Here is a 27,788-nt window from a genome sequence, read left to right as displayed (position 1 = left end):
TCTATGATAATCTTATCAATTTGCATTTCATTTGAAATAAAACCTTAAGTCGTACGTATAATTCTCTACTTTATCGATTTTTTTACAGTTTTTATAACGAAAATAGTAATAGCTATCGAAGACGGAAAGTCTGAAATTCTTTCAAACAAAGCGTTCGAATTTCTTAATTTTATTTTATGCACTCGTCCGAAATATCTTTTGAAAAAAATATGACGGCAAATGCTTATTATGATATTTAAACTTATCTTATGCATAAAAATATACAGCTTATCTCAATTCAAAAATAATATTTTCAGTAAATAAATTTATCAATTTAAAACATGTAGAATTTTGACAACTTCAAAATACTCCGTTCATAGTTATTCTTTTCTTCAATTTTGCATTTTATTTCTACATAATATAGTGTGTACTTAATACTTGTCATTATTATTTTGGATACTGTAGAAGTATATTACTCATTCACCAGAAAATGTATAAATCGAATTGACTATTTAAAAACTAAACATCGTGTAACGGTGCTTACAACATTCATGTTACCTATAATAATATGCGTGCGAATTGGCATCTCATTGACCGGGGCACCCTTTCGGCATCTGCCGAAAGCAGCGACGATTGACGTGTCCTCTCCGAAAAAGCGTGTCGTAGACGGACGCCGGCGTAAATCCGACATCCGAATGTTTGACAGAATAATTTTCACGTTAGCGGGGTGCATTATGCGTCTTTATACCAGCGCCTGACCGTTTGCATTGTCGACGAAATAAGTCGTATCCCATACTGTGGCAGTCCCCTGGCCTTTTATGATAGTTTTGCACACATAGCTTCATAGAAGCAACCAGACAACTTTGATCGTAAGTAGCTGCTACGGAAACCTAGAAATTTGTCTTTGATTTATCTACCTATTCATTTTTACCGAGAGTCTGATTGTGAATAGGTAACTATAACATAAAAACGCAGACGAAAAATCCTTTTTAAAGCTATCAAAGAATTTGGCCAGCCATAAATAAAAAGAGAGATAAATAAAGAAATGTAAAAGTAGATTGCATTTAATCATATTTTAAAAGTAATGAAAAGAATACAAATAATATTGGAGCAAATAATAAAAAATAATTTAGCTATTTTTTGCATCAGTTAAAGTAACCGTTTTACGTAAAACACACATATTTGATTTATTTAAATATATCAATATTATTAATATTGACAACAAATCTACGTAACTCTTTAAAATTTTAAATTTAGATTTTTCAATACTACTTATGTCTTTTTTGTTTTTGATATAAATGTAATTTATTTTTTGTATTCAGAGTTTTATCGCATTGTTATAAATATAAAATTAATTAGTATGTGAGAAGGATTATCGAAGCAAAGCATAGTCAAACGTCGCTTTCGAGAGATACTCGGTGTAAAGAGGGGCAGTACCAGCGCCAACCACGAGGAGGCTGTGCGCGATCGGGCCTCTCAGGTCTGTCACTCGACACCAAATCAGACAGAATCTGTCAAAAATCTGTCACCCGGTCACAATGCGAACCGGGTCCTCACTTTGGGATTTTACTCACACTTTGAGATCAAACCGAATAGAAAGAAGAAGGGGAAGGGGGGGAACAGATGAGGGAACAGACGGAGGGTTCTCTCAAGCTCGCGTGTCGGTATGTAAGTAGATGGGTCCCCCTTCCACCTATATTTGACACCTTTCAGTCCAATAAAATAAAACGCTCTGCGGTGGAATGCGGTCGCCGGTTCGAGATAGGACGCGTCGTTTCTGTGCCGTGGATGTGGAATGTTCCTGCGGAATAGTTTCAGAATCTTCTTTGCCTAAAAATTGACAGAGATCGCATCTCAATAACATTGCTAAAAATACGTCGTTTCGTCATCCCGGATTCGTGACGACAAGCTCGCTCGTGATTGAGTCGATGACTTTACGCGGTTCTCGAAAAATGGATCAAAAATTTAAAAATTCATTCACGCAGGATCGATCCATCGCGGATTTTAAAGAGAGACTCGACGAATGACTCGACAAAAAACTCTCGCGGCATTTACATTCGGCTCTAATCCGATAGGCATCGTTCCTCCAGATGTATCAGATGGGAGAGACTTGTTTGTATTGAGATGCGTGGGGCAGATATATAATCTAGTCAATTTGACACCCTCATCGACGTTCTAATGGGTGCTTTCAACTCTAAACGAGCCAGTTAGATACAGTTATCCCCAGGCAAATGCATCTGTTTGCCTGTCGATCGCTGTCTTTCAATAATTTATGATATTAAGGATTTATTGATTAAAGCTCTTTTTTTTCTTTCTCTTTCTCTATCTCTCTCTCTCTCTTTCTTTATTTCTTGGACAGTTTTAATATCTATATCTAAATATTTTTGCAATGTTGATATTAAAAATTTGAACTAGCCTTTTTCTAATTGTAAGACAGTTTTCACCCGAGTTCGTTAAACGAAAATTACATTATGATAAAATATTTAACACATTTTATGAATTCAATTATGAAGTATGTGTAATATTATTAGAGATCACAGAGTTTGCAATCGAATAATGTTTTCTCAAATGTTTTTAAGCGTACGTTTATATTCTCTTGTTGCAATAATCTTATATAATATCCGAAAAAAGGAGTTTTGCGAGGATAAAATATACATATTTTACTATTTTAGTTCCTCTTTCTCTGAATTGGTTACTAGCGCTGTCGGTACCGTATGCAATGACACTTCCATATATTTTTTTGGTGGCATAAATCTGGAAATAATATAATAGTATACATATAAAAAATTAACAGAGAATGAATAAATAAATATATAAATGTATAAATGATAAAAATATTAAAATATTAAAATATTTAAAATAAGCTGAGTTTCAGAATCTCACTTAAATCTTTAACACCACAATAATTTTTATACAGGATAGCAAAATAAACAGAAAAGATCAATCTATTTTTTTTTTTTTTTTTTTTTTATGTTATCTCTATATTTACTTTTCGTCAATTCTAGAACACACATGTATATAAAATCAGAGTAAAAAGAATAGTTTCTATGATGATAGAATCCAATCAAATGGTTAGAAAGAAATACCTTTATGTTTCATATTTCATATACTTCGAAATCATAACAAAGAACACATACTTGGTGATGATTGGTGGAAAGTGATCTCGATCGACGTCGCCCAAGTCAGGAGCACCGCAGATGAAGCTGACTATCGTGCCAATCACTATGACGATCAGAGCTCCCAATAATGTGTAGTACATAAAGGATATCCTGTATATGAAGAAGGGCTCCTCCACGGATTCGACTGGAATCTGATTCTGTGTCGTTGCAATCGTGCGATTGAACAGACCAGGCACGTTCAAGCAACCGTCTGTTGTAGACGGTAGCGGTTCGTAATAGAGACGACGGTTCGCCATATGCCATTGCGCCCCGACAATAATCCAGATCATCGTGATCATCGAGGTCAGTCCGCCGACTACTGCTCCCTTGGTTGTCGCCCAAGGAATCAGCATCCCCAGCGAGAACAAACCTAACATCGCACCGGCGGTGATACCGGTCACAGTCAGGGACAGCTGAAAGATGTCGCCGAGACGGTCCACGACGAACACCATGCCCACGCACAGGATGCCTAAGATAACCACCGTGACCTGAAGATGACATTAGCCATTATGGAATGCATTGCTTAACTTAAATCGTCTATTTATAAGAGGATTGAATTTTTGCTATGACATGTACATGGTATCGAGATTATTTTTATTTAACGAATCGCGCTTAATAATATTATATAACGGAAGAGGAAAAGAGTCTTTTGTTTTTTGATTTTGGATCCGCGTAATATGTTCTGTCTTTGTACCTTCATAATGTTGGCGGCTTTAGTCTCTTTGTCATTGCTCTCTGGCATCCAGCGATCGATGAAATCCTCGTAAATCGTGCCGGCGACTGTGTTCAGTCCGGCGCTCATTGTCGAGAGACCGGCGCTCACTAGACCAGCGAGAAAGAGGCCAGGAAGTCCCGGAACATCCGCGGCTACATCTAGCACGTAATAGGGCAATATCTTGTCGCTTCGTGCTACCACCTGAAAACAAGTTAATTCCCTTACTGGACTTCACGGGAGGCATTTTTATTTAATCCTTTAACGGTCCGACTTTTTAATCTTACTTTAATTGAGCAATTTATCTCTACACGAGATACGATATAAAAATATGGCTAAAAAAGATACGCCGAACTAAAGGGTTTATAAATATAGTAAATTTATAGTAATAAAGAAAATTTATTCTATGAAATAAATGTAAAAAAAAAACATTTTATTACGAAATTTATTTATGTTATCTAAAAAAATTTTTTAAATGTCAAAGGACAATATTAACATCTCAAGAAAAATGATTTTAAAAAAGCAATGTGTTCTTAAAACTTCAAGTGATTTTTATCAAATATTTTTTATATCTTCTTAAAACGGAAAGCTTAGCAGGTAGTAAGTTAAAAGCTAAGAAATTTCGAAACTTACGTGCGCAGTTATGGGATCGCATTTATGATATCTTGCGTACATTGTGAGGCCGGTGAAAACGGAGATAAATTTTACGATTACTAGGCCTACAGCTAGGAACCATATTGACCTGTGAAAATATCTGTATAAAACAATTGTCACTTTTCTCACGAGATTCTGGTAACTCGTACACTTACTTTTGCGCTTCCTTAATAGTAGGCACTGCCAGAAATCTTTGCATAGAAACTTGACTAATTCCTAGCGATGCCAACCACGTCATTGTCATTCCTACTGACATACCCCAAAATGAATTTCTGACGAAAGGGCTGACGTTCATGCTGCAAAAGAGAATTAATATCATTTATAGCAGGAGTTCGATTCAATTATGTATAAATTTCATATTTTTATTATGTTTGTAATTATGTTACAATTAATAGAAAGATGTTGAAGTCAATTTTATTCGAATTAATCGTAATTAGCATTTTACAAACCGGACTCGCATACGTTACTACACATAATTATCTCAACGTATAGCTATAATATAATGCAATTTAATATTTAGAAAGGTTGAAACGTGCAGAGTAACATTTCGAAATTGGTTTACGTTAATGCGTGCAATCGACACAATTTAATTAATTGACATTGATGTACGGTTCTTAATGACAACGCAACACGCGAGTTTACAACACATAACACTTGTTTCATTTCTAATAATGCTCTTGTCTTTTTAATATAGATCGTAATATATAAAAATATATACACAGAAAAAATTCTTACTTCCAAAACACAATTCTACCCCCTTCTTCGGCTATCCTCCAGGTCGCGCCGACGCCGCCCACGGCGATAGTTCCCAAAATCAGAACGGCAACGAGACTTCCGACAGTCACCGTCATCTGAACCGTATCCGCCCATACGACAGCCTTCAAACCTCCCTATAAGTTTTTTTTCAAAGAGAGATTACTCGCGATACAATAAAGGTATCAATGTCAGTCAAAACGGCGCGACGTGCGGAGAATCAAACGGTACGATTGGGGAGTCGGTGAAACGTAAACCCGGGGGAAGATATCGTAACACACAACTGCATAATGACGATACAATAGAGCACCGTGATTTGTATATTTTATAAATCTTTATCGATTCATTAATATCATATCGTATATATTAGGTTGCTGCAGATTTTTTATTTTTTTATTGAAATGGTTATATTGCAAATTTAATACATATTTTCTTAATTAAAATAGTTTTTATCTATTTCAATATGTTTCAACGCGATACAAATCTTTCAATGCCTTTCCGATAGAAATATTTGGAGAAAAAAGTTTTCTAATCATCTCTTTAAAGTTATCTCTTTAAAAAAATTTTCCTGTCAATTTGAAACCAATTTAGTGGTTCGTTTAGTCATTCGCGATATCTTCGCCGGAAGCAGAATTTCTATTACGCGTTATCTCGGCCATATTATGATCGAATTTAAACTCATACAAAAAAATTATTCGAATTTTTCTGATTTCTATAATGTAGGAAATTCAGTTTTTAAACACATATATCGTATAATACAAGTGAAGTTATGCATTTGCATAACTTAGGAGATATGTACTTACCAAATGATGCAGTGCTATGATATAAACAAAAAACAAAGTTGAATTACAAACACATATCTAATCTTAAATTATGAAAAACGGCTATTTTATTTGCAACAACCTAATTATATATTGTAAAAGCTATGATCGCGTATTTGAAAAATATTTTTGCCTTATTAATTTTATAATGTTTTACGCGCAGCTTGTAACACAATTGACACCATCGAGTCATCTAGGCTGCATTTCTAGAAAAATATTTATATCAAATGTTTGCAAAAAGTATATTCTTCATTATTAGTGTATATATTTTCATTAATTTATTCTATCAAAATCGGACTTGTCTCTAGCGCGTAAACACTCCACCTATCTACTGCATATCTATTTGGCGTACTATTGTTTAAACAAACGAAAGACAAAGGCAAATAGATGTCAAATCTTGTCATTGCTTTTGTGTATTTTATTCAAATGACGTGGCGATACAATCTTTATCCTGTTGTCGCATCGCGCGATGCTGCGTTATAAATAATCCAACAACTTTTGAAAATGATAAGAGCACAGTTGCATTCTCAGCAAACCTTTACATAATTCTACTCTAAATAGTCATTTATTTAACTGTCACAGCTGTACGTTTTGTCTAAATAGACTACGATATCTGATAATGCCACAGCTTCAAGACGACGCGTCATGGATGTTTTATTTCGGAGCTCTCACGATCTTCCAGCTAATCTAAGTAATCTAACAATAAGTAAGACATGATCATTCTACAATTTTTATAATCTTATAATCTCTATTTCAATAAGCAGCACGTGCAAATGTTAATAAACGATAACAGTATCTGGTATTACAAATGTAATCGAATGAAATGTAATATCATTAAACCTCATAAACATATCAGAGTGTCATCAAATGTTCTTAAGAAAATCTTCTTAAATTTACAATAAACGTTTTTTTTTTCCTCTTAAAAAAGTACAATACAGACTTTATAATTTTCGATAGCAAACATGTATCATAAGAGATTTAAAATTTATATAGTAAAATTTATTATTAAAATACTATAAAAAAAAATATATATATATATATATAAAATTTACTTCACTTACGATAGTTGTGTAGAAAATGCACACCATGCATATCACTGGCGCAACGTAATGCAGATTCAGCCCCGTTGCTTGCGAGAAGGCTAATGCCGGAACGTAGATTATCAGTGGCACATAAACCACCAGTGAAAGGGTGTAGAGAAAGGATGCTAATATGCGGACGGGCCTGGCGAATCTAATTTCCAAATATTCGAAAGTACTTGTCAGCTGTAGCTTGTAAAACACCGGCAAATATAAGAATATGATTAGGAAACAGCTGATGAAGGATGTGAAAATGCACGCTGCGTATTGAGTCCCGTACTGGTACACTTCGGAGGGTACGCCGAGCAAAGACACTCCCGATATGTGACTGAAATAAATTTTATTTCCGTTAGAAATGGATTTTCTTCTTCAACGCTCTTAAAACAAAACGATGTTTAAATTTTAAATTATACACGGTGTTCTTTCTGTAATCACCCTAAGTCTATTAATCTCTTGTTAGATATCTCTAAGTACAGATTCATTGTTTTTCATCTTTAAAATCAATTTATCAACAAAATTTCTTCTGCGAAAAGATACCAAAAGCTTTAGAGTAATTAACCATGGAAATTTGGAAGACTTCTCGTATGAATTAAAAATCAAATGAATTAATTAAATGAAAAATTTTATTCTTTAATTAATCTTAAGTAAATTTTATTTTATCAGTATATTTCATTTTATTGTATCTTTATTTGAAACTCTCCCTTTCTCTTTTTTTCTCTAAGAAAGCACGTAAGTCCAATAAACGCTCTTGGGCATCTTCCACGTTTATTCGGTCTCAATTCTTTTATAATAGCGTTATAAAACAAAAGCAAAGTTTTACTTTTATTTTAGACGTTCTTCGCTTTTAACAATCTTCTATTTTCACACTTTTGCTGTAATTAATTAATAATCGTTTAAATTAAATAAATAATTCTGTAATTAGAAGGATATCTAACGATTTTAAGATATTTTGTGTAAAATCAATTTTTAAGTTTAACTTTTCTCAAATTTGACATGATTTAGTTTAGTATAGATACTATTATATTATATTTTTATATATATAGTGAATATTTTACTTTAAAAAAATATATGCGAATATAGCTTAAATAAAATTATATTTTTTCTCTAATTAAACAGATTGTCCTACTCTTAATGAAGACATTATTGACAACGACAAAGTGCGTGAAACACGTGTTAAGTCACCTGGCAATGAGGCTCATGCTAATTGGAAGAAACGACATGGTTTTGCCGCCGAGCAAATACTCGGTAGTATTATCTTGTTTCGTGCTGAAGAAACCAAAGTAAATGCCGATGAGGACGCTGATGCCCAGCAGACCACCGAAGAGGATGTAGTCGGTCCATCCGAAGGTAAGTTCTTTCAATTCGTGACCCGCAAAAAATAACTCAGTGCCATTGGTGATCATCCTAGATTTATTAATTCCCGTTGATGAACTATGTGTCCAGAGATTCGAATATCCGCGATATGTTTCAGATCTATTATACACGTCCAAGTTGTTAGACTATCTTTTACGTTTAAACTTGTGCTGGAATATCGAGGATATTTATTCTTATTGCAAAGTAGAAAGTAAGATGAATTACCGGTCTTTCGCTATACATAATATTATATAAACGGTAACTGAACCGAGTTACGTTAAACTAGGAGTATTTTTAATCATCTCTCGCGGTTTGCACGAAATATTATACATCCGTGTAGTTTGATGGTATTTCATGCATCGCGTTTCATATTAAATATTTACAATTAATAGTATTTAGTATTATTATCCTTTTTCTTTCTTAATAACTTTTTGTTGAGAAACGTCTTAACACACGAAATTATTTTATTTTTAAATAGAAATAAATTTATATAAGAGAATTTAATTTTATTCTCTAAATTCCGCGCGTCCTTTTGTAAATATATGCTACATTTTGCCAATTATACTTACTTTACTATATTCCGATTATTTTCTTTCTACTTGTCCGATAAAACGGTATGAATTGATGTTTGAACGCACTATTCCGGTATTAAGATACCGGATTTTCGAAAAATGCAGCTTACGTATCCACGATTTGATCATGTATATATATATATATATATAAATATAACTAATAAAATAGCTTTGCAGGAATTTGGAAAAGTACTTGACGAAATCTACATACTCACTGACAATGATAACATGCAATGCGATACTATATGTTGAAGCTGATACTCAGTGCAATGTCATATTTATGGCACTGTAGATAAAATGCTGTGACTCGCAAGGTTCAGTAAATAGGAATCCTTAAATAGGCGTCTTTACGTTGCACTTACCAAAATTAATTTCGCTGACATCATTAACCACTTATTTGCTAAAAAATTTTATCCATTTTTTGTCGGTCGTATATCCTTCGCGATAACGCAGTAGGATGACCGCATAACGTCCCATCGAAATATTAAAGATACGAAGAAGAAACTCGCTTTATTATCATTATCGGATATTTTCTAATTGAAAATTAATTAAATCCGTTCAGGGACAAATATCTTCGATATATATTATTAATGTTATATATTAGAAATGTAAAGAGCAAAAATAAATCAATGCATATTTTAGAATATGCATATTTTATTACACATTTCCCTGATATATATTATTTGTTCCATATACTAATGTATGCCGTATAACAGCCATTCGGTTAATTGTTGCATCTTTTGTTGTTTCTCATTAGCACCGCAATCGTCCAATAATTCCTTTAAGGTCTGCATTTCATCAGATTCAAAATCCTTCATGGGATTGAGAGGATTGATCGTCATGCTTGGGAGAATAACGTCGTAATAAAGAAAGATCTAAAAGAGATAAAAAATATAATGATCATACGATCAATTATTTTAATTCTGCATATACAATATATATCTATAAGAACCTTGTTGTTAAAAGTGTTATACACTAAGCTGGGACTAGATGTTCCCGGAGTCACGTTGTAATTTCCTGTACAGAAAGCTCTAACTGGTTCCTCGAATTGAAAACGTACGCTGTGCCGTTGCTGATCTAAGATGTAAGTCTGACCATCCCAAGCACAAGCGATTATCTCGTCGGAATTATTACCTGTGACATCTAATCGACATAGAGCGAATATCTGATGATCAACTTGCATAGCCCTGTAAAGAAAAGAGAATATAATGTGATATATTCCGCAAACTATACAAATATATTTAAATAGCTATATATATGTGATTGCTTACCATAAAATGATTTCATCCTGCACTAACATAATAGTTCCATCAAGTGTTGCTAAGGCATAAGGTTTTCCTTTCGGAGCACTTTCATTACTGATTGTATTACTCGAATCTTTATATGTCTTCTCATGTTGATTTATATTGCTAGCATCAATGTTATTATTATTTTTATTGTTATTATTTTTATTTTTATGTTTATCATTGATGGAAAAATCTTTAAAAGATGGTAACAACGTGTCTTTTTTCTTTTTCTTGATTTTTCTATTGAATTCTCCGTCAAATTCTCCGAGAATAACGTTGCCACCGATAAAGTTGCCATCCACGTCATCATCAGCACTTGAAGAATCAACAGGATTATAAAATTTAACTACTTGTTGATTCTCTGTTGTAAAATTTCTAGTGTAGTCTGTCATATCTAGACTATTTTTCCGAATCACGGGTTGTGAATAATTTCTTTTAAATTCGAGTGATGCCGATTTGAAGGTTTTTATACCGAGTTGACTGTCATCTGCAAAATTTTGCTTCGACAATTTATCTTTAGGCATATAATTAGACATTTTAGATTCAAGCGTTGAAATAAACGGCGTCATTCCTGGTTCTAAATCTCCAATAATCTCAGTTGAAATATTTTGATTACGCATCCTAGATATTCCTAATGTTTGATAATCAACAGCCTCGCAAGAAGTTTCCTTTGGGTGACAATCAGCAGAGTTACATTTAATCCGCATAAATGTACCACCAGGTTGTGCAACCAGCAAAGTTGGTGTACCATCGCCAGTATGCTAAATAAAAATATTTATACATCAGCATCTCCATGTAATATATCTTTCTATATTATAATTAATATTAATTTAATTATATATATATATATAATGATCATCATATAATTTGGCATACTTGTAGTGTAACTGTTCCTATTTGATTAGTACATTCCCATTTATTTAGGCCAATCAATTTTCCTGTTCCTAAGTCAGCATTACTTGACCATCTATAAGATCTGACAACACGGTCCGTCAGACCAAGAATCATCTCATTAGCACCATCTTTATCAACATCAGCTATTAATACTATCTTTGTATTGGTAGGAATTCTTTGTACATGCACACATTCCATTTTTCCAGAGAGTTCATTAATTTCAGCAGTGTTGTCAATATGTTCCAAGTTTTGGGAATTTATTATGTCTGCACATATATATTCTGTATGAGTCTAGAAAAATTGAGCTTTTTTGCACTATTCTATAAATCATATCTATTCATATTCTCAAGCTCACCAATATTCGTTTTACAGTTGTCTTGTTCATTTGCATCTTTGCCAGCATGTTGACCTACAGGTACACTTAAATTATTAGGATTAACAGATCTAGGACTATAAAATATATGTGTCCATCCATCACCACAGATGACAACAAGTGCATTACGTCCATAATTAAAAATATCTCCAATTGCTACACTTGTTATTAGACCAAGACCTGTGATCTTCTGCCATAATTCCGATCCCTGCCAGAACAAATATTATATATTAGCTTTAAATCGTGTTTTTAAGTAGCATTACTATTATTAGTTACCTTGAAGATGTAAAGTTCTCCTTCAGCAGTACCGACGACCAATTCATTGTCACCATCATTGTCAACATCTCCTATTGTTAAGCCATGCCTATACATAATACTCAAATAACTCACACTCCCAAGTTATTTGTGAAACTAACAGTCTGTAATAATTAAACTTTACCTGCATACAGTACCAGGTAATTCCCATTGCAGTTTTTTTACAAAGCTAACAGCTCTCATGATTAAACTTTGTAGAATATAACTGTTGCCACCTATTTGGTGGCCAAACTATATGAGTAGCTTTCGCTGTTACTAGACCCAGAGAAATTGGTCCAAAGGTATTAGAGTCCATAGAGTGCCCAACATGATCGCCTTCCAACCAACAATGTCCTTCTGGTACCTGTTCGAAACATAATTTATTCACAGTTAAAGGATAATAAAGCATAACTAATATCAGTCTATTAAAGCTCCAACATTATTATATCCACTCAGCAGTTACGTATCACATCCATACTTGAAGAACACTGATCTTATATCCGTGCGTGCCCACAATGTCTCCAGCAAGTCCTACAACTCTTTTAATGAGTGTTTGATTTGGCACTTTGGGAGATATGATACAGACTATATCGCCACGTTGTATATCTTGATTCCGGATAGACCAACGATTTAAAAACACATAATCAGAATACCGTAAATCTGGATTCAACGCAGGTTGCATAGAGATCCCTTCTACTTTAGCAACATATCCGACTGTATCACAAAAAGCAATCCCAATCGGGATGCCTATCAGAATATTACGGACGAAACGTGGAAATCTCATCTATCAAATTTTCCACGCAAGAAACATGTGCAAAGTGCTCCTCTGTCTTAGCGCACTCGATCCAGTAGTATAATCGATCATCACTTATGTTGCATATATAATTGATAATTTGTTCTCAGTGTGAGATATATGTCTCAACACGTGAATATCATATAATTAGTATAATAACAATGAAAAATATGAAGAAATTTTTTATAGGTTATATTCAATTTTTAATAAAATTTATCATAATTATTCTATATATTACAAAAAAAGTACAGGGAACATGCAAAAATTGAAACCGAAATGTTACTTGTATATGAGAAAAATTCTTTGCTTTTTATATTTTTGAAAGGTTGGAAGTCAAAAGAAAAATAAAATGAGAAACAGGTTACATGGAGGATTTGAACGTACACTGTGTCATGACTGTATTGTATGTGTGCGTGGGCGACTGCAATTGCGTAAATCTGGATAAATCACATATGAAATAAATAAAGATAATTCAACCTAAAAGATTTGAGAAAAATCTAGTTTACATAAGAAAATATACATTTTTTTTCAAACTGCATTAAAAAAATATATATATATATAAAATTATGATGTATTTGAATAACACAAATATGTATTAAAAAATAATATATATATTAAAAATGTTTTATTCCAACATTTTTTTATATATTTGCGTATATAATTTTGCATCTTTATGATTTAATATTTGCAGAATCCTCAAATTATTTGTAAAGAAGTTAACAAAAGTAATAAAATAATAAAGAAAAACACGAACAATTTTGAATATATATTTCTTAAATAGAGTCCTAAATTATATATATAAAATCTCTATTTTTTATTTAAAATTAAATAAAATTGTCAAATATATATAATATATATATATATATATATATTTATATCTGCTTTTTTAATAACAATATTTAGTCACTACATAGCTATATAATAGCATTTTGTATTTAAATATTTGTCTTTATATAGTACATAATTAAGTATTTTTAATTTTTAATAGAAGTCAGTTTTAAAACTATGCATTGTATTATACGTATAATAGTTAATACTCTATATGTAAATCAAAGTACTTTATCCTTCACAAATTGTTTTGTTACTAAAATTTATCTATGTTGCATTTCCTAATAATAAACATAAATATAGTTCTACATTACAATAAAATATCATTTTTAGCTGTATGAGCTTTAGCCGAAGGAATCTAATTAAATATATACGAATAAATGTTTTTACAAAATAATTTTAAATTCCACAAGAGATGCATCATACCACTTGATTTATATTAAAGATTAAAGATTTATATAAAAAAGATAAAAGATGTACTGTTTTATTTAATCAAATCACGTTTTTTAATATTGTTCATAAGCTTTAAATGTGTGACATTATGAAAACACTAACATTTTTATATAATACAAAATATAATATACAAAGAATGTTTGGCTAACAATATTATATATACCTGCATAATATTTTAATCAACTATATCTTTACATAATTTATAACACTTGTATTTTTTATTCTAGTATTTTATTCTTTTTCTCTTTTTATGTCTTGTTTTTTGAATAGTTCGCTATTATTGACTTTTCTGTAAAAAACAAATAAGAATAATAAAATCAAACTTATTTAAGTCTACGAATTATTCTAAAATTAACAAATAATAGAGTGATATTTGCTTTTATATTTTTTTCAAGAGATTACTTTTTTTTTAAATATTGATAATTTTATGTGTTGAAATATTATTATTATGAATTAAATTTTATTATACATAGATTATTTATATAAACTCTTAATGCGTATAAACTATAAACAAATATATTTTTAATCTATAATTACAACTCAAGGTTAGAAATATTGAAATGGCAAAACATTTTCAGTATCAGTATACAAATACATAAACAGAAATCGAAAAGCGTTATTACAAAATTTTATACTAAAAGAGAACTAAAAATGTAAAAACATAAAATGCTACAACATGATACAGAATTAAATATTTAAAGAACGATTAAGAAATGATCGCAAAAGGTTTTTACGAACGAGAATCCTGTTCTTGTAATAAAAAAGACTAGATTTTTGGCTTTTGCATAAATTGTATCAGTGCTTGCCAATCACCAAGTTTGATATCTACGCTGTATTTGGAAAGAGATTCATAACTCTTTCTATTATTTCTTTATTTTCTTGGTATTTGTAAGATCTAGATATTTCATAAATGACTTTTTAAGTACATAGAGTAATAAGTGTTAAGATAACATGTGTTACAAATTGAATATTTATGCCATTGAAACATGGCATAAATAGCACTGCCTCTTTCTTTTGGCCCCTGTGATCAATAAATTTATGATTCTATAAAACTTGAATATAATGGTGAAAAAAAATTAAAATGTGATACATATAAGATATACATTTTAGGTATTTGGCAGTGCTTAATCAACAAGTTTATGTATTTTTACAATATATTGTGAATATATATTAGAGTTTTCTTATAATTATTGCAATAATTATATGTAGCTTTTTTTATTATAATAAAAGGACCAATCTTTAAAGATTGGTAAACACTGATCCGCCTGAAGAAATAAAATTGTTTAGCCTTTTTATTCTTAATTGATTTCTCTTTTGCTCATTTTACTTTCCATATTTTTTCTTTCTTTCTCATGTTCATCTGAAAAGAAGATTGGCTGATTCACCTCTTCAATAATCCTTTTCTCATACTCCTTAAACTCCTTTTTGTCGAAATATCATATTTCTAATCAGTATCCTTTTTTCCCTCCTCCTTGTTTTCTTCATTTTCTTCCTCTTCCTCTGTTCATTCTTCATCTTTCACGACTCATTCCACCTTTTCTTTCTCCTCTTCATCTTCTTCACTTTCCTCTATCTCCTCTTCTTCACTTTCCTCCATCTTCTCTTCTTCACTTTCCTCCATCTCCTCTTCTTCACTTTCCTCCATCTCCTCTTCTTCACTTTCCTCCATCTCCTCTTCTTCACTTTCCTCTATCTCTTCCTCTTCACTTTCCTCCATCTCCTTTTCTTCATCCTTTTTTCCTTCAGCTTCACCAATTTTTTCATTTTCCTGCTTCTCTTTTTTTTGCAATGATTTTTGTTTTTTATTTAATACATTCTCAACTTCTGCACTTGTTCTCAAGATTTTGTTCTTCTTTCCAGCTTGCTCCTCTGAATCCTATATGTTAGATTAATTGTTTTTTTATGCAATTGTATCTTAAATTATAAAACAAATGAAAGCAATATAAAATTACTTGTACAATACAAGACGGAACGTCTCACATAATTTTTTTAATTGAGTCAAATCTTTTTTACGATTGAGAAACAATAGTAAAGAAAAAAGATTGAACAATTTAATTCTTTGGCTAAAGCGCTAAAGCATAAAAAGTATTTTTTTAAATTTCTAATAAATATAGAAATATACAAATATATAAAATGTACATATCATTATTTCCATATTAATCATAAAGTAACGACATTATTTAAAATAACTGAAGAGAAAACCGATTCTTTATTATTCTCTTAAAACGAAACACAGCTCTATCTTCTTATTAGTTATAAAATACAATACCATAATGAAACGTTTCTATTATAATCTTCCTTTTAACACATTCAAATTTTTTATTATAAAGTTCAACTGTCATTCACTCTAAACACTGATTAAACACTGATATTGATTTAGTAGGATATGTGATTTGAAGAGAGATCCTTGAATGTTTACAAACACAATAGCCTTTATTATGTGTAATGGTCGAACATTTGAAAGAACACTTTTCTAAATAATAAACACATGTAATTGCAAAATTTAAAATGTCTTAAAATGTCTTGACACATAAATTTTCATTTTTTGTTTAATACTTTTATTTGCAGAATAATGTAAAAAAATATAGTTTCTTACTATTTTTTAAGTAAAAAAAAATAAAAATAAAATTTTTATATGTATTTTATATTAACATGCATATTATTACTGAAAAAATATTATAAAAGTTAAATTGATTAAATAAGTCAACTTTTTTATTTAACTTTTCATTATTATTAATTGTAAAAAAGACATGACTCAATTAAATTATATACTTTATTTTTGTATAATAACCGTTTTATATATGTTATATAAATAACATTAAATAGATATCTTTATCATTATATCTTTATATATATATATCACACTAATAGGTGTGTAATGGTTAATATGTTAATATAAGTGTAATTTTAATTAATGCTGCAGTGTTGTTTCTTGCAAAAGACAATTTGCATAACATAATTTCACTAGCATTATGTAAAAAAAATCATTTTTTAACAAAACAAAATTATAAAAATAAAATTACAAAAAAATTCATTCCATTTAGTCAGATGATATATAATTTGCTCTCTCTCTCTCTCTCTTACACGGACATAAAACAATATATTAAATAAACATAAATTATATATTCTTATAGACAAAACACACTCCTCCATTAAACAATATAGATTCCTCGAATAGATTACCAAACTGTAAAATTAGCTCCAAAAGTTTGGCAATCTAGTTCAGAGGCATTTTTTATTTTTGATAAAACCTAATTTCTATTAACAAGCCAGTGTATGTCATATTAAAATATTAGTAAAAACATAAATAACATAAATAAAAGGCATAAGGCACTAATGTCATTAATATCTAGAACAAATCACAGAGAATAATAGGAATAGAAATAATGAATGATGAAATCAGAACATTACTCATACCCATTTATATAATTGCCAAGAAACCATTCTTTGCACTGCATTTAGTTCCTGTGATTTGTGATCTCTATATTAAGTAACCTATACAGAAGTTAGGCAAACAATTAAATGAATGAAAGAATCACCAAATAAAACAAGGCTCCGCAGATTCATTTGATTCTGTTGGTAATTCTAATATTTCCTTACAGCTGGAATCTGGTCGAGGCTGATGAGGGAGAGGGTCATTTTGCCTGAGAGAACAACAGGAGCGTCGTCGTCGTCCTCTGACTTTTCTGCTTGTGTTTCTGAATCAGTCACAAGTAATTCACATTGCGGTGGTAGTGAACCTTCTAAATATATAGGTTTTGGTGGCGTTTTTTCTCTTTCGACATTACTGAAATAAAAAAATACAATGACAATATATATATTTTTTAAAGTGTGTATATATATATATATATATATATATATATATATATATATGCTATTTCAGAAAATCATTGAGGAAATACTGAGAAGAATAAAACAATATTAAAGGAATGATAAGTATAATACCTTGATACAGGGATAATGGGAGTGGTAGGTCTGCTACATTTCTGTCCACTTTCACAACTAGCTGTCATTTCCATACCCATAACTTTAACTGTCGGTGACTGTTCTACTGCGTCTAATTCTTCATCTTCTTTACTATGTGATTCCGGAACTGTAGTATCTTCCTGTAAATTAAACTCTTAGTATATTAAACTTCCATTATTTATTTTTCATTCACTGTTCGTACATATTTTTTAAATAAAAAATATATGTAGTAATAACATACACTAAATAATAAAAACTTCAAAAGCCATTTCTCTGATTAATTTAATAAGAGCTATTTATATATAAGCAATACGTTTTATTATAAAAACCATACAAAATTAAAAAAATGAACTATGTTAAAGATTTTACATCTACATAAAAAACATAGTATAATTTGATAATTATATGTAAGACAAATATTGTAAAATTCATTATGCTATTAATTTTATAATATGCCATATTATAATAAGATATAAAATAAGCGAGTATCATATACATGCAAGGCACACAATTAGCACTTTAAGAAGCTATAAGAAGAGCAACTACCTCAAATTTCATTAACTTATGTTTCTCAACAATATTTAGCATTGAGAAAAATATCCTTACTTATATACAAAAGGATAATGGCAATTCTGCATTTGAAACACTTAAATGTTGTTACCGCAGAATCATACAAATGAGACTATCATATGTAAGAAAAACACTGATATGTAATGAAACTTATTATTCGACTAGTGCGCTAGAAATGAAAGTGTTCCACAAACTCTTGGTTACTCTTGTTAGAGATATTTTCGGAGGCAAGGAATGTACCTTAGAACCGCGATCGACCCTTGCCAGACCATTGGACTTTGGAGCCTCATCTACTACTCAAAATATAAAATATACAACGTAAATTCTATTACTGAATATATATATTCCAATTTAAATATTCGTATTGAATATCGCACTCGACTAATATATGCATAGTCATCAATATGGATCTTATATACAAGATAAACATTTAAACCAACAATTTATAATTTTTGCAACACTTAGCATTGATATTTAAAGAAGCCAAATATTGAAGATAAAATTTTAACACTAAATGTACAATAAGTTTAATGTACATTGGATGGGTAAAGCTTGTAACGCAATCAGAACACAACGACGTGCATACTTTCTAACGACTAATAAACTGAAATTGTGAATTGCATCAAAACTAATCTGGTAAACCTTGATTTCTGGCTGTGAGCCCGAGCTCATTACTGAACGTGATATGTTGCTCATTTGGACAACGATTCTTTCCATGGCTGCTTCCGTCTCGACCAATCGTTGTCTCAGTTGATCTATCTCTATGTCTCCTGCCGCTTCTTGTGTTCCAGCATGTAGAACATTATTAAACGTAGTACAGAGTATAAGTATGAGTACTTACAATATATGCGCATTTTTATTCAGAATCTTGTAATGTATATCCGCGTGTATAGATACGTGTGTGTTCTAATTGTGCAAACCTTGCATCATGCAATATCATTAAAAAATCTGTTTAGATACTCAAGAAGACATATATATATATCTTAATTTTTCAAAATATTTCTCCAAAAGAAATAGCTTTTCAGAAAAACATTGCATTGATGATAATGTAAATGAAACACGACTCGCGTAATAGTAGAAACATTTGCATAGAAGCACTTACGATCTTTTAACTCTTCTATAGTCGGTGCAGTCCTATATGGTGACTTTTCCCGTGGATAATGTAGCGTACCTCCGGTCATTGCAGTAGCGAGAGCTTCTGGATTAAACACCATTTTCCGAAATTCCTTTTCAGCAGCTACCCCTGGGTATTCCGAAATAATCTCGCTATCGGAATTTTTCTTCAAGACCTGTTAAAAAATAACAGGATTTAATATATAATTCTACGATTTCATCGCATTCGAATCTTTATTGTGATTTATTCTGCAAATTTATACGTTACCTTAACAATGGTGTATAGGAAAAATAAAACTATTCCTATTGTATATAGTGGCATTACAATCCCCATTGTACCATTTCCCTTGGGAGCTGGAACAACATGACCAGCACCACCAAGAGGTGGCCTCATTTTTGGTACAGGATGGTCAGATTTGTCCACTATCTTCGGTACAATGTGAGAGGATGGTATGGCCCTTCCTCGCTCTCTCATCGCAGGATGCATTCCACCTGCATGAGGAGGAGTACGACGTTCCTGTCGTATAGTATCTGTATACATAAAAAATGTATTTTTTTTATCTATAAAATTTTATCTGTAAAATATATTTTTATTTATTAATTCATACAAAAATATTTTAATTCTGTGTCAAAACGTCTCCATCCAGAAATTAGTACAAGCTTGTGTTATGTGCTGCAATATAATATAATTAATGCTTTATTAACTTTCTAAAAAATATTATATGTTATAAATATGCCTCAATTGATAATTTCTTATGAAATGAATCAAGGATTTTTATAGAAAATCTAAATGAAAGAAATACATAATAGGTCATTGGTATGGATGTATTTAAAACGCTATGAGCCATGTCTTGTTTGCCAAACATTGTCTTGCCAATGTGCTTATTTTTTTGGCAATCAGCCAAACCAAATAGGATAACTCAAAAACTCATTTTCCATATATACATGATGATGTGATACATTACAGATATATCTCTTAAAGTTTATCTTACTATATAAACAATTTATAAACAATATAGTTATCATATGTTAATATGTGATTAAAGCATAATTCACATTCAATGAATATAAATATTACTGGTAGTATATATTGGACTATTATGAGAATTACAAACTTGCATATATTTTTAAGGAATTATTATGAAAGTAGTTGCAGTTAGTTAATTAATTATATATTAAAATAGAATATGACACAATGATTTATTAGTATTAAGTGGCAATTAATCCGCATATCTTTGCAATTCTTACTGTGTGGCATCAAGATATGATATCTGATAAGATGAGGTGTTCCTAATTGAGACAATGGTACACCAAAGTTCATCTTAAGGCAAAGAGAGCTATTGAATGATCTAATTTCCTCCAACACTTGTTTGTAGGTTTTTCCCAATCGTTCCCTTTCGGCAAGAAAAGATGATAAGTCTATGCCACATCTGGCTAGAACCTCCTCTCTACACAAACTCGCAGTTTGTGGGCTCAGCTTACTAAGCTTTAACGCATCTCTGACACGTGGATCAACTGGATGATGCCTCAATATATTTTGACACATTTCTTGCATAATATCCACTGCAGTGACATCGCTTTCAAATATTACTTCGCAGCACACTACACATAATAACTGTATACAGTATAAAAGGATTTTTGCAAAGTATTTTATATTTAGATACAAATTCCTATTTAACTTTCTACACATGAGACATCAAAATATAAGTTATTTATAGATAAAATATATAGATAAAATAATAATTAAAAAAGTATAATGTCTACCCAATAACAAAATATTTTTGGCGAAAATTTTCTAACGTCATTAACAATCTTACACACGTGAACATTGGAATCTTACCAGAACTGTCCGTAGATTGATGCGGGATGACAGATGCTGTGAGCATAGGGTAGAAAATTTTCGGCCATAGCACCGCGAAGCAGCTGGCCACGATCGCGAGTATAAAAATCGTCTTTCTCGGTCCGAAATCTGTTATCTCGGCCATTTTTTCGTAATAGATTCGTCGTTCGTAAATGTATTTCGCTTCGAGAAAACTTCGATAAAAACTAATATTAACGGATCGCGAATTTTCCTCCGCACTCACGTCCAGGCACGGCAAGACCCGCAAAACGAGATGAAAGCCGCCGCAGCGCACTGTCGTCTGCTATTTTTGTCAAACCGTAACAGGGCTGTATCAAGACGTCATCAGGGGGGGAGAGAATTATTGCTTCAAACTTTTTAAAAGTGATATCGTAAAATTATTTAAAAATCGCAGCACATAATTGCAGAAATTAAATTATACTGAAAATTACTTGAAGACAATACTTCTAGACTAATAAGTTTTGAGCATGACATTTCAAGTTATGTGCATTCATAAAAAAATTATATTATTATTATCAGTGGCAAAGAGACTTGATTGAAATTTTTACCTCGAAATATATGTTTAAAATTACAGAACAAATGTAAAAATAAAATTTTCCCTCTCTTGGTTCAATTATGTATAAGAAAAAACGCAAGTAGAAAAATTTGTAGTATTAAAATAAAGTATTTTACTAAAAATTTTATTATCTTAAATCCAAGATTAACTCGTTTGGTCGTTACAGGAATGAGCTAAGAGTCGTGCCAAAAATAGGTACTGGCAATGTCACAAAAGACCTTGCCCGATATGTATGGCTGATACATAAATATAAAATAATATTCTCAGCGCAGAATCTCTCCTGTCGCGTTTATTTACTTGAACACATTGCATCTTATTAATCAATAATAAAGTTAGTTAATTTATGATATAAGTTACGATATTGCATACATTTACAAGATCCTAAATAATTGTACCACAAGTTTATTCTGGTCCACCATGCTGTAAAATATAAAAATATAAAACCTATATATATATTAAATATATAGAACAATTAAAAAAACTTTTCATAGATGCATTATATAATAGATATTTTATATCTGCATTTATATTAAATAAATAAAGTGAAAAATAATTTCCAAGCAAAACCGATGCTACTTTGAGATTTCGGTCAATAATGATGATTGATCTCGCAACTCACATTAATATATTCCATCTCCTTTTGGTCTATCGGTCGTCTTTGATATCGCGGCGGCAGATTAATGTCTTCAATCGTCGGCAGAACAGTTACCCCAGGGCCCGTAGCGCTACCCGCGCTTTGGGACGGCCCTGACGGTCTCGCAGATGGAGCGGCCGTCGTGCCCGCAACTGCTACAACAAATAATCAGCGAATCAGTATCGTCGGAGCATATTTTTTTGCAATTGCATTCGCGCATTTTACGTGCCGGTTCTGCTCAATTATACCTGCGTGATTAATGCCGCCCTTGCGAAACTTGATCATCGGCACGTGCGGCTGGACCACCTGCGAAAAAATCGCGTCAGTATCCTCGCTTCAATGTCACACGCCGCATAAATATACGGTAAATATCGGTTGTCTTTCGTGCGAGATCACCGTGAGGCGATTCATGACAGTGGATCCTTGGGTTCTAGTTCGACAGTACTGACCTTCCAAGCTTTGGTTGCCATCATAATTTTTTTTCTTTCAGGAGTAAGGCCGCGCGATAGCCCACACGACTGATTTTGTCCGCAGCAAAAGTGCTCCTCTCGACTCTCGACGCATCGTCATGTGTCATGCAGCGGCGTAGACAGATGGCGTTTTGGCAGGCTTTTTTTGACTTTTGACGCGGCATTTATTGTTAATTGTTAGTAATGAAATATCTGTACAATGGAAGAGTGAATTTGAACAAATATCCTGCGCGTATTGAACTGTGAACTTCACATTCCTGCAAAAATAACTGAGGTAAAAAAATCAGTCTATATTTAATTGAATAATCGTCGAGATTTTTTGAAAAAATTCTGAAGACTACATGCTTTTATGGTTTTTTTTTAAGGATTACAGGACAGAAAATTCACATTTTGATTATTGCTAAATCTACTTATTTATAGGTATTTTAAAACAATTTTATTGCTTAGTTTCCTTTTTTTTTCCTTCAATCCTTGTTCTTGACTATAATTGCATCTTGTGAAATTGATCGTTTAATGCATCTTTCTGCCAATGGGCATTCATTGTTGGTGCATTATTTATTACATTCTTATTTGGAAAAATACCCTGCTTATCAAGTATCAGTTTAATCATTCTATAGATGCGATTAGTATATAACTTGGGTTCATCCAGAATATAACTAAAGGAGAGAAAAGCAGTTTCGAACAGTGCGATCTAGAAATCATTGACAGATTCGTTGTATTGATTATCATTGGTCATCTCTTAAAGTTTTTTAATGATGACATGCTCAGAGTTGATTCCAAAGTACACTTTCACTTGTTCATGATATATGCTTGTGGTCTGTTCCTTTATGAGGATGCCTTCCTCTTTTCTGTCTAAAGAATAGCTCCAACTATATCGCAAAGTCACAATGCAGTAAGGCAAATTGATAATTCTATTGGAGATTACAACCTTTTCCACTTTATCCTCCTTCAGGATATTCTTTATAACTTTGCATAAGTTTTCAAACTTGGTCTTAATTTTTTTCACAGTTTTTCTTTTCAGGTTTATCCTCAGGAAGCTCCAAGTTCTCGCTGGTAATGGCCATAAACTGCTTTTGCTTAAACTCTTTTACCACTATGTATTCATCCATTAAATAAGTAAATCACTTCAAAGCCATGCTTCTTCATGTATTTGATGTATAAATTATTTGTTACATGCTTCTTATTCTTGCCAGTGATAAAGTAAATATATTTTTGATTATTTTTCATCCTTTCAATGTAATCTTTCTATGAGTACATCTTATTGTCAGATCCAGAAGTATAGTATCTTAAAAGCCGTCCTAATTTATTTCTATTAATTTTGTCCTTAAAAAAACCCAAACTTAATGTTAGCACTATGTTGGTCGTAGAACTTGGAGTAAACAATTTTATTTTTGGGAAGAACGTCGAGAAGGTCCAAGCATTTTCTTGTGATAAAATCACCAATGATCTTGACAATTTCGTTATGTTGCAGCATTTCACGAGAGATATTGAGGGTCGGATCTTCGCTATTAACAATGCCTTTTACAAAGTTCAGATATGATGGTATTAAATCTTTGCAGTCGTCGGTGATAAATACGCCTTTAATGTACAATTGATACTCTTTCTATCTACATGCAATCTGTCAGGTCGCCTATCACCGGGTATGAAGATTACAACTGTGAATTTTAATTGATTATCTGAACTGCAGTGGTACACAGTTAAATATTTGCCTAAATTATTAGTAAGCGAGTTGTACAATTTATTACATTCGTCTTTGGTAATATCATGAGGACTTTTGGTCCAGATAGGCTTTATGTTGTTGAGTTCTTCTATCTTCTTAATAATCTTTTTCTTCTTTTTTTTCCTTTTCTGATTGTTTATATTTCCTTGTATTTTTTGTTTTTTCAGCCTCTCTACAGTCATCTTTGTTTAGTTCTTTCTCATGTTCTTTTTCCACGATCAATTTAATCGGATATTCAATGTACTGACAGTGTTTCTCGAAATTTTTTTTATCTTGCTCTCTTCTAAATATTCCAATTGAGTTTCCTTAATATAAGAACAACCTTTGTATCATGTACTAATGATCCACTGGTGTCACATATGATAGTGAATGTTCCATCTGCACTGGATTTTCACAAGTATTGTTTGTCATTGTTATGTTTGGAAGTGACAGTTACTTTATAAGCTACAAGATATGCAGCATAGAACCCCATGCCAAATTGACCAACAGAGATGTTAGTCTTAGCTTGGAGTGTTTTCATAAAAGTCTTTTAATGCCAATCGTTGCACGTGTTTCAAGCTTGTAAACTAAATCAGTCTTGGTCATACCAATATCAGTATCAATGATGATTAGTGTATGCTTGGTCTTGCTTGGTATAATCTTGGTGTACAATTCTTTATTGTTAAGCTTGGAAGATTCCATTCTATAAATTTTGTCTAAAGCATTATTAGAATTTGATATCAATTCTTGGAGAAAGATTTCTTTATTCAGTATAGAGGTCATTGTTGATCAAAGATAAAAGCTGAGAATTTTCTGCATAAAAGGCAAAGGTTACCTTTCTTCTGACGTTTTCTTTATCTTTAGTCTGTACTTGCATCAACATCTAGAAAAAAAACTAGTTAAAACTAATTGTCAGATTATAAATATAAATAATAAATATAATAAATATATTAATTTAATAAATATTAAATTATTATAATATAAATATTAATTTATTAAAATAAAGGATTTTTGTAACGTAATGATTAGGCTAATCATTAGTCATTCTTGTAAATGCCGAGCAAGACATATCTAACAGTAAAGAACAAAATAAACAAAAAAGTGATTATCAATTACTGACTTATTATCAGTTACAGTGTAATCTTTGTTATGGATAGATTGGTTTATCAAAAATACAACAAATCGCAAAAATAAAGATAAAAGATATCCACATTTTCCTTAAATTATTCTATAATTACATAAATGCTTATATAAGTTATTCTTTAACAAAATTTTTAAGTTAATAAATATAACGGATTGCTGAATCTCTTGCTTTTTATAATATCATAATTTATGTTTTCATTTAGTATTATTCTGGATAAACAGTGTATATATGTTTATATCGTTTCATAACAATGTCAAGGTTTAACGTTCTAGAAATATTTCGAACCTAAAATGTCCACCTCAAAATTTACATTTATAACAAAGATGTAATCAATTAATTATACAAAATAAATAAAGCATAGAGGAAAACATGTAAATAATCATAGAGCAGTTTAAATCACATATTCTGCAATCACATGTTCTACAATGTAAAGTGACTTAAGAGATTATCATATTTATATCTAATTATAATGACGTGTCGTAACTATCTTAAATAACTATTTTACATATAAATAGTCTTGCAAAGAGAAAGAATTAACAAAGAATTAATAGTAAACTAAAAGTAAATTTTATCACGTATATAAAAAAATATTTTTTATTTCTTACCTAGATTTAAGCGAGACTTAAACATGTGTCTATCTTTATTTTTCTTTCTAAATGAATAAAGACAGATATATATATAAGTCTCGTTTAAAGCCAAAATAATTTTGATGCAATCGGGCTTAAACCCGATTAAGGATGACGTGTAAACGTAGTCATTATGTGCATATTTTCCTCCAAAATCGATATTTTTCTTCAAAAATTGATATTTTCTTCCAAAAATCAATATTTTCCTCTAAAAATCGATCCGTGTATATACTTATTAATCAATGACATCTTGTTACGTAATTTTTATTTATTTCTTGAGAACTGTCAATAAATGCTCTAAAAAAAGATTTAATAAATAAAAATTTAAAAAAAAATTGGCAAAAAATAAAAAAAACATTAATAAAATAAAAAATTATTTTAGTCTATGATTACGGATATTTATATAAGTCATAATACAATAACACATAAGTGACAATATTATTTCATAGACAAAGACTTATTTATTTGTGATTAGTTAATCATTTTGATCACTAGTTACATGCGGTAATCTAAAGGATTGAGGAAAGTAATTACACTTTTGTTTTCTTAAAGAAAAGCTTATACTCTGATTATACATAGTGATTATATTCTGACCTAGTTAAATATATAAGAAGTTTATGTGAGAAAATTTATTGCATGAACAAAAGATGCAACATTGGTAAAACACCTACTTTCTTCGATTTTTTTTTTTTTTTTTTTTTTTTTTGTCAACTTTTGGTTGACAACAATCGGGAGTAAAATGAAAATTGACCATATGTGACTTCGTAAATTGTTGTGGCGAAAGACCTCTGTACTATTGCTATCTTTATATAGATCCTGAAATAGGATCGACAGAGAGAGAGCATTTAAGTAGAAAACATTGGCTGATAAGTAATAATAGATCTATACTATAGTCGTCTTCCTATATATGCTGTCCTTTTTTTTCTTATGGAGGACAACTCGGAAGGCGGGATTTCAAAAAGAAAGATGAAATATATCTTCTTTGTCTATCCTCCTTCAGCAATAGACCCTTCTATATTCGGCATATAAGCAAGGTCCATTAGTATAAGCTCTATGTACATACGTATATATACACAATTTCGGAATATTCCAGAATATTTTAAATTCTAGCTCGCTCTTTTGATAGTAATTCAATCTACAAACAAAT

The 27,788-nt window shown here is 31.1% G+C and overlaps 5 protein-coding genes and 1 long non-coding RNA gene across 18 annotated transcripts in view; 1 reads left to right on the top strand and 5 right to left on the bottom strand.

The window, feature by feature from the left end:
- Nucleotides 1-1,377: 1,377 nt before the first annotated feature.
- On the bottom strand, nt 1,378-9,584 carry LOC140667603 (sodium-coupled monocarboxylate transporter 1). Of its 4 annotated transcripts, XM_072895697.1 has the most exons (10): nt 9,079-9,423; nt 8,339-8,629; nt 7,139-7,484; nt 5,239-5,393; nt 4,659-4,799; nt 4,483-4,591; nt 3,832-4,053; nt 3,117-3,625; nt 2,644-2,733; nt 1,378-1,780 (listed from the first exon to the last, which is right to left on the bottom strand). In XM_072895697.1, coding segments are annotated over exons 2-10 (1,794 nt in total). In that variant the 5' UTR covers nt 8,560-8,629; nt 9,079-9,423; the 3' UTR covers nt 1,378-1,779. The 4 variants fall into 4 exon arrangements, with proteins under 4 accessions (XP_072751798.1, XP_072751797.1, XP_072751796.1 ...); XM_072895696.1 differs by lacking the exon at nt 9,079-9,423 and adding an exon at nt 9,444-9,584 and having other exon boundaries at nt 1,378-2,733; nt 8,339-8,679; XM_072895695.1 differs by having other exon boundaries at nt 1,378-2,733; nt 8,339-8,679; nt 9,079-9,422.
- Nucleotides 9,585-9,717: 133 nt separating this feature from the next.
- LOC140667600 (KICSTOR complex protein ITFG2) lies at nt 9,718-12,275 on the bottom strand. Of its 2 annotated transcripts, XM_072895692.1 has the most exons (7): nt 12,074-12,275; nt 11,911-11,998; nt 11,617-11,842; nt 11,244-11,527; nt 10,353-11,128; nt 10,034-10,268; nt 9,718-9,956 (listed from the first exon to the last, which is right to left on the bottom strand). In XM_072895692.1, exons 1-7 carry the CDS (start codon nt 12,130-12,132, stop codon nt 9,777-9,779), a joined length of 1,848 nt encoding a protein of 615 aa, XP_072751793.1. In that variant the 5' UTR covers nt 12,133-12,275; the 3' UTR covers nt 9,718-9,776. The 2 variants fall into 2 exon arrangements, with proteins under 2 accessions (XP_072751793.1, XP_072751795.1); XM_072895694.1 differs by lacking the exons at nt 11,911-11,998; nt 12,074-12,275 and having other exon boundaries at nt 11,244-11,552; nt 11,617-11,804.
- A 2,227-nt stretch (nt 12,276-14,502) lies between these two features.
- Nucleotides 14,503-21,800, bottom strand: Ric-3 (RIC3 acetylcholine receptor chaperone). 6 transcript variants are annotated; one of them, XR_012046992.1, is made up of 9 exons: nt 21,492-21,798; nt 20,900-21,253; nt 19,920-20,182; nt 19,641-19,827; nt 19,181-19,317; nt 17,948-18,108; nt 17,603-17,789; nt 17,420-17,497; nt 15,751-15,878 (listed from the first exon to the last, which is right to left on the bottom strand). XR_012046992.1 is itself a non-coding variant. In XM_072895240.1 (8 exons), exons 1-8 carry the CDS (start codon nt 21,634-21,636, stop codon nt 15,528-15,530), a joined length of 1,785 nt encoding a protein of 594 aa, XP_072751341.1. In that variant the 5' UTR covers nt 21,637-21,800; the 3' UTR covers nt 14,503-15,527. The 6 variants fall into 6 exon arrangements, 5 of the variants coding, with proteins under 5 accessions (XP_072751341.1, XP_072751342.1, XP_072751344.1 ...); XM_072895240.1 differs by lacking the exon at nt 17,420-17,497 and having other exon boundaries at nt 14,503-15,878; nt 21,492-21,800; XM_072895241.1 differs by lacking the exons at nt 17,420-17,497; nt 19,181-19,317 and adding an exon at nt 18,779-18,831 and having other exon boundaries at nt 14,503-15,878; nt 21,492-21,799.
- A 376-nt stretch (nt 21,801-22,176) lies between these two features.
- On the bottom strand, nt 22,177-23,272 carry LOC140667377 (alpha-ketoglutarate dehydrogenase component 4). The gene is given in 5 exon segments (XM_072895249.1): nt 22,177-22,488; nt 22,688-22,857; nt 22,951-23,008; nt 23,152-23,191; nt 23,193-23,272. Coding segments are annotated over 5 exon segments (366 nt in total). The 3' UTR covers nt 22,177-22,470.
- The window catches only part of LOC140667378 (uncharacterized), a 36,783-nt gene continuing 31,825 nt past the window's right edge, over nt 22,831-27,788 (top strand). For 2 of the 4 annotated variants that reach the window (XR_012046995.1, XR_012046996.1), the window contains exons 1-2: nt 22,840-23,066; nt 23,193-23,446. This is a non-coding gene — a long non-coding RNA (uncharacterized lncRNA). Of the gene's footprint in view, nt 23,067-23,192; nt 23,447-27,788 lie in introns of all 4 variants that reach the window. The other 2 variants (XR_012046994.1, XR_012046993.1) reach the window with 2 other exon arrangements.
- On the bottom strand, nt 23,584-26,325 carry LOC140667375 (heat shock protein 83). Its single transcript, XM_072895247.1, is given in 7 exon segments — nt 23,584-25,027; nt 25,029-25,152; nt 25,155-25,208; nt 25,211-25,421; nt 25,424-25,639; nt 25,641-25,754; nt 26,301-26,325. Coding segments are annotated over 6 exon segments (1,029 nt in total). The 5' UTR covers nt 26,301-26,325; the 3' UTR covers nt 23,584-24,717.

This window comes from Anoplolepis gracilipes, chromosome 7, assembly GCF_047496725.1.
Source record: "Anoplolepis gracilipes chromosome 7, ASM4749672v1, whole genome shotgun sequence".
In the NCBI taxonomy this organism is placed as follows: Eukaryota; Metazoa; Arthropoda; class Insecta; order Hymenoptera; family Formicidae; genus Anoplolepis; species Anoplolepis gracilipes.
The sequence above is the reverse complement of the archived record's forward strand: the minus strand, read 5'-3'. Positions and strand labels throughout refer to the sequence as shown.

What these genes read in the sequence shown, in the direction of transcription:
- LOC140667603 (XM_072895696.1), bottom strand. Translation starts at nt 8,559, where the DNA reads ATGATCACCAATGGCACTGAGTTATTTTTTGCGGGTCACGAATTGAAA. An exon ending in GCGATCCCATAACTGCGCAC is followed by an intron (nt 4,054 to 4,482) that starts GTAAGTTTCGAA and finishes ACTTGTTTTCAG; the next exon opens with GTGGTAGCACGAAGCGACAA. An exon ending in AAGCCGCCAACATTATGAAG is followed by an intron (nt 3,626 to 3,831) that starts GTACAAAGACAG and finishes TGTCATCTTCAG; the next exon opens with GTCACGGTGGTTATCTTAGG.
- LOC140667600 (XM_072895692.1), bottom strand. Translation starts at nt 12,132, where the DNA reads ATGAGAGCTGTTAGCTTTGTAAAAAAACTGCAATGGGAATTACCTGGT. An exon ending in TTACCTGGTACTGTATGCAG is followed by an intron (nt 11,999 to 12,073) that starts GTAAAGTTTAAT and finishes TATTATGTATAG; the next exon opens with GCATGGCTTAACAATAGGAG. An exon ending in CAACTGTAAAACGAATATTG is followed by an intron (nt 11,528 to 11,616) that starts GTGAGCTTGAGA and finishes ATATATGTGCAG; the next exon opens with ACATAATAAATTCCCAAAAC.
- Ric-3 (XM_072895240.1), bottom strand. Translation starts at nt 21,636, where the DNA reads ATGGCCGAGATAACAGATTTCGGACCGAGAAAGACGATTTTTATACTC. An exon ending in TCAATCTACGGACAGTTCTG is followed by an intron (nt 21,254 to 21,491) that starts GTAAGATTCCAA and finishes TATTATGTGTAG; the next exon opens with TGTGCTGCGAAGTAATATTT. An exon ending in CCCATTATCCCTGTATCAAG is followed by an intron (nt 17,790 to 17,947) that starts GTATTATACTTA and finishes TTTTTATTTCAG; the next exon opens with TAATGTCGAAAGAGAAAAAA.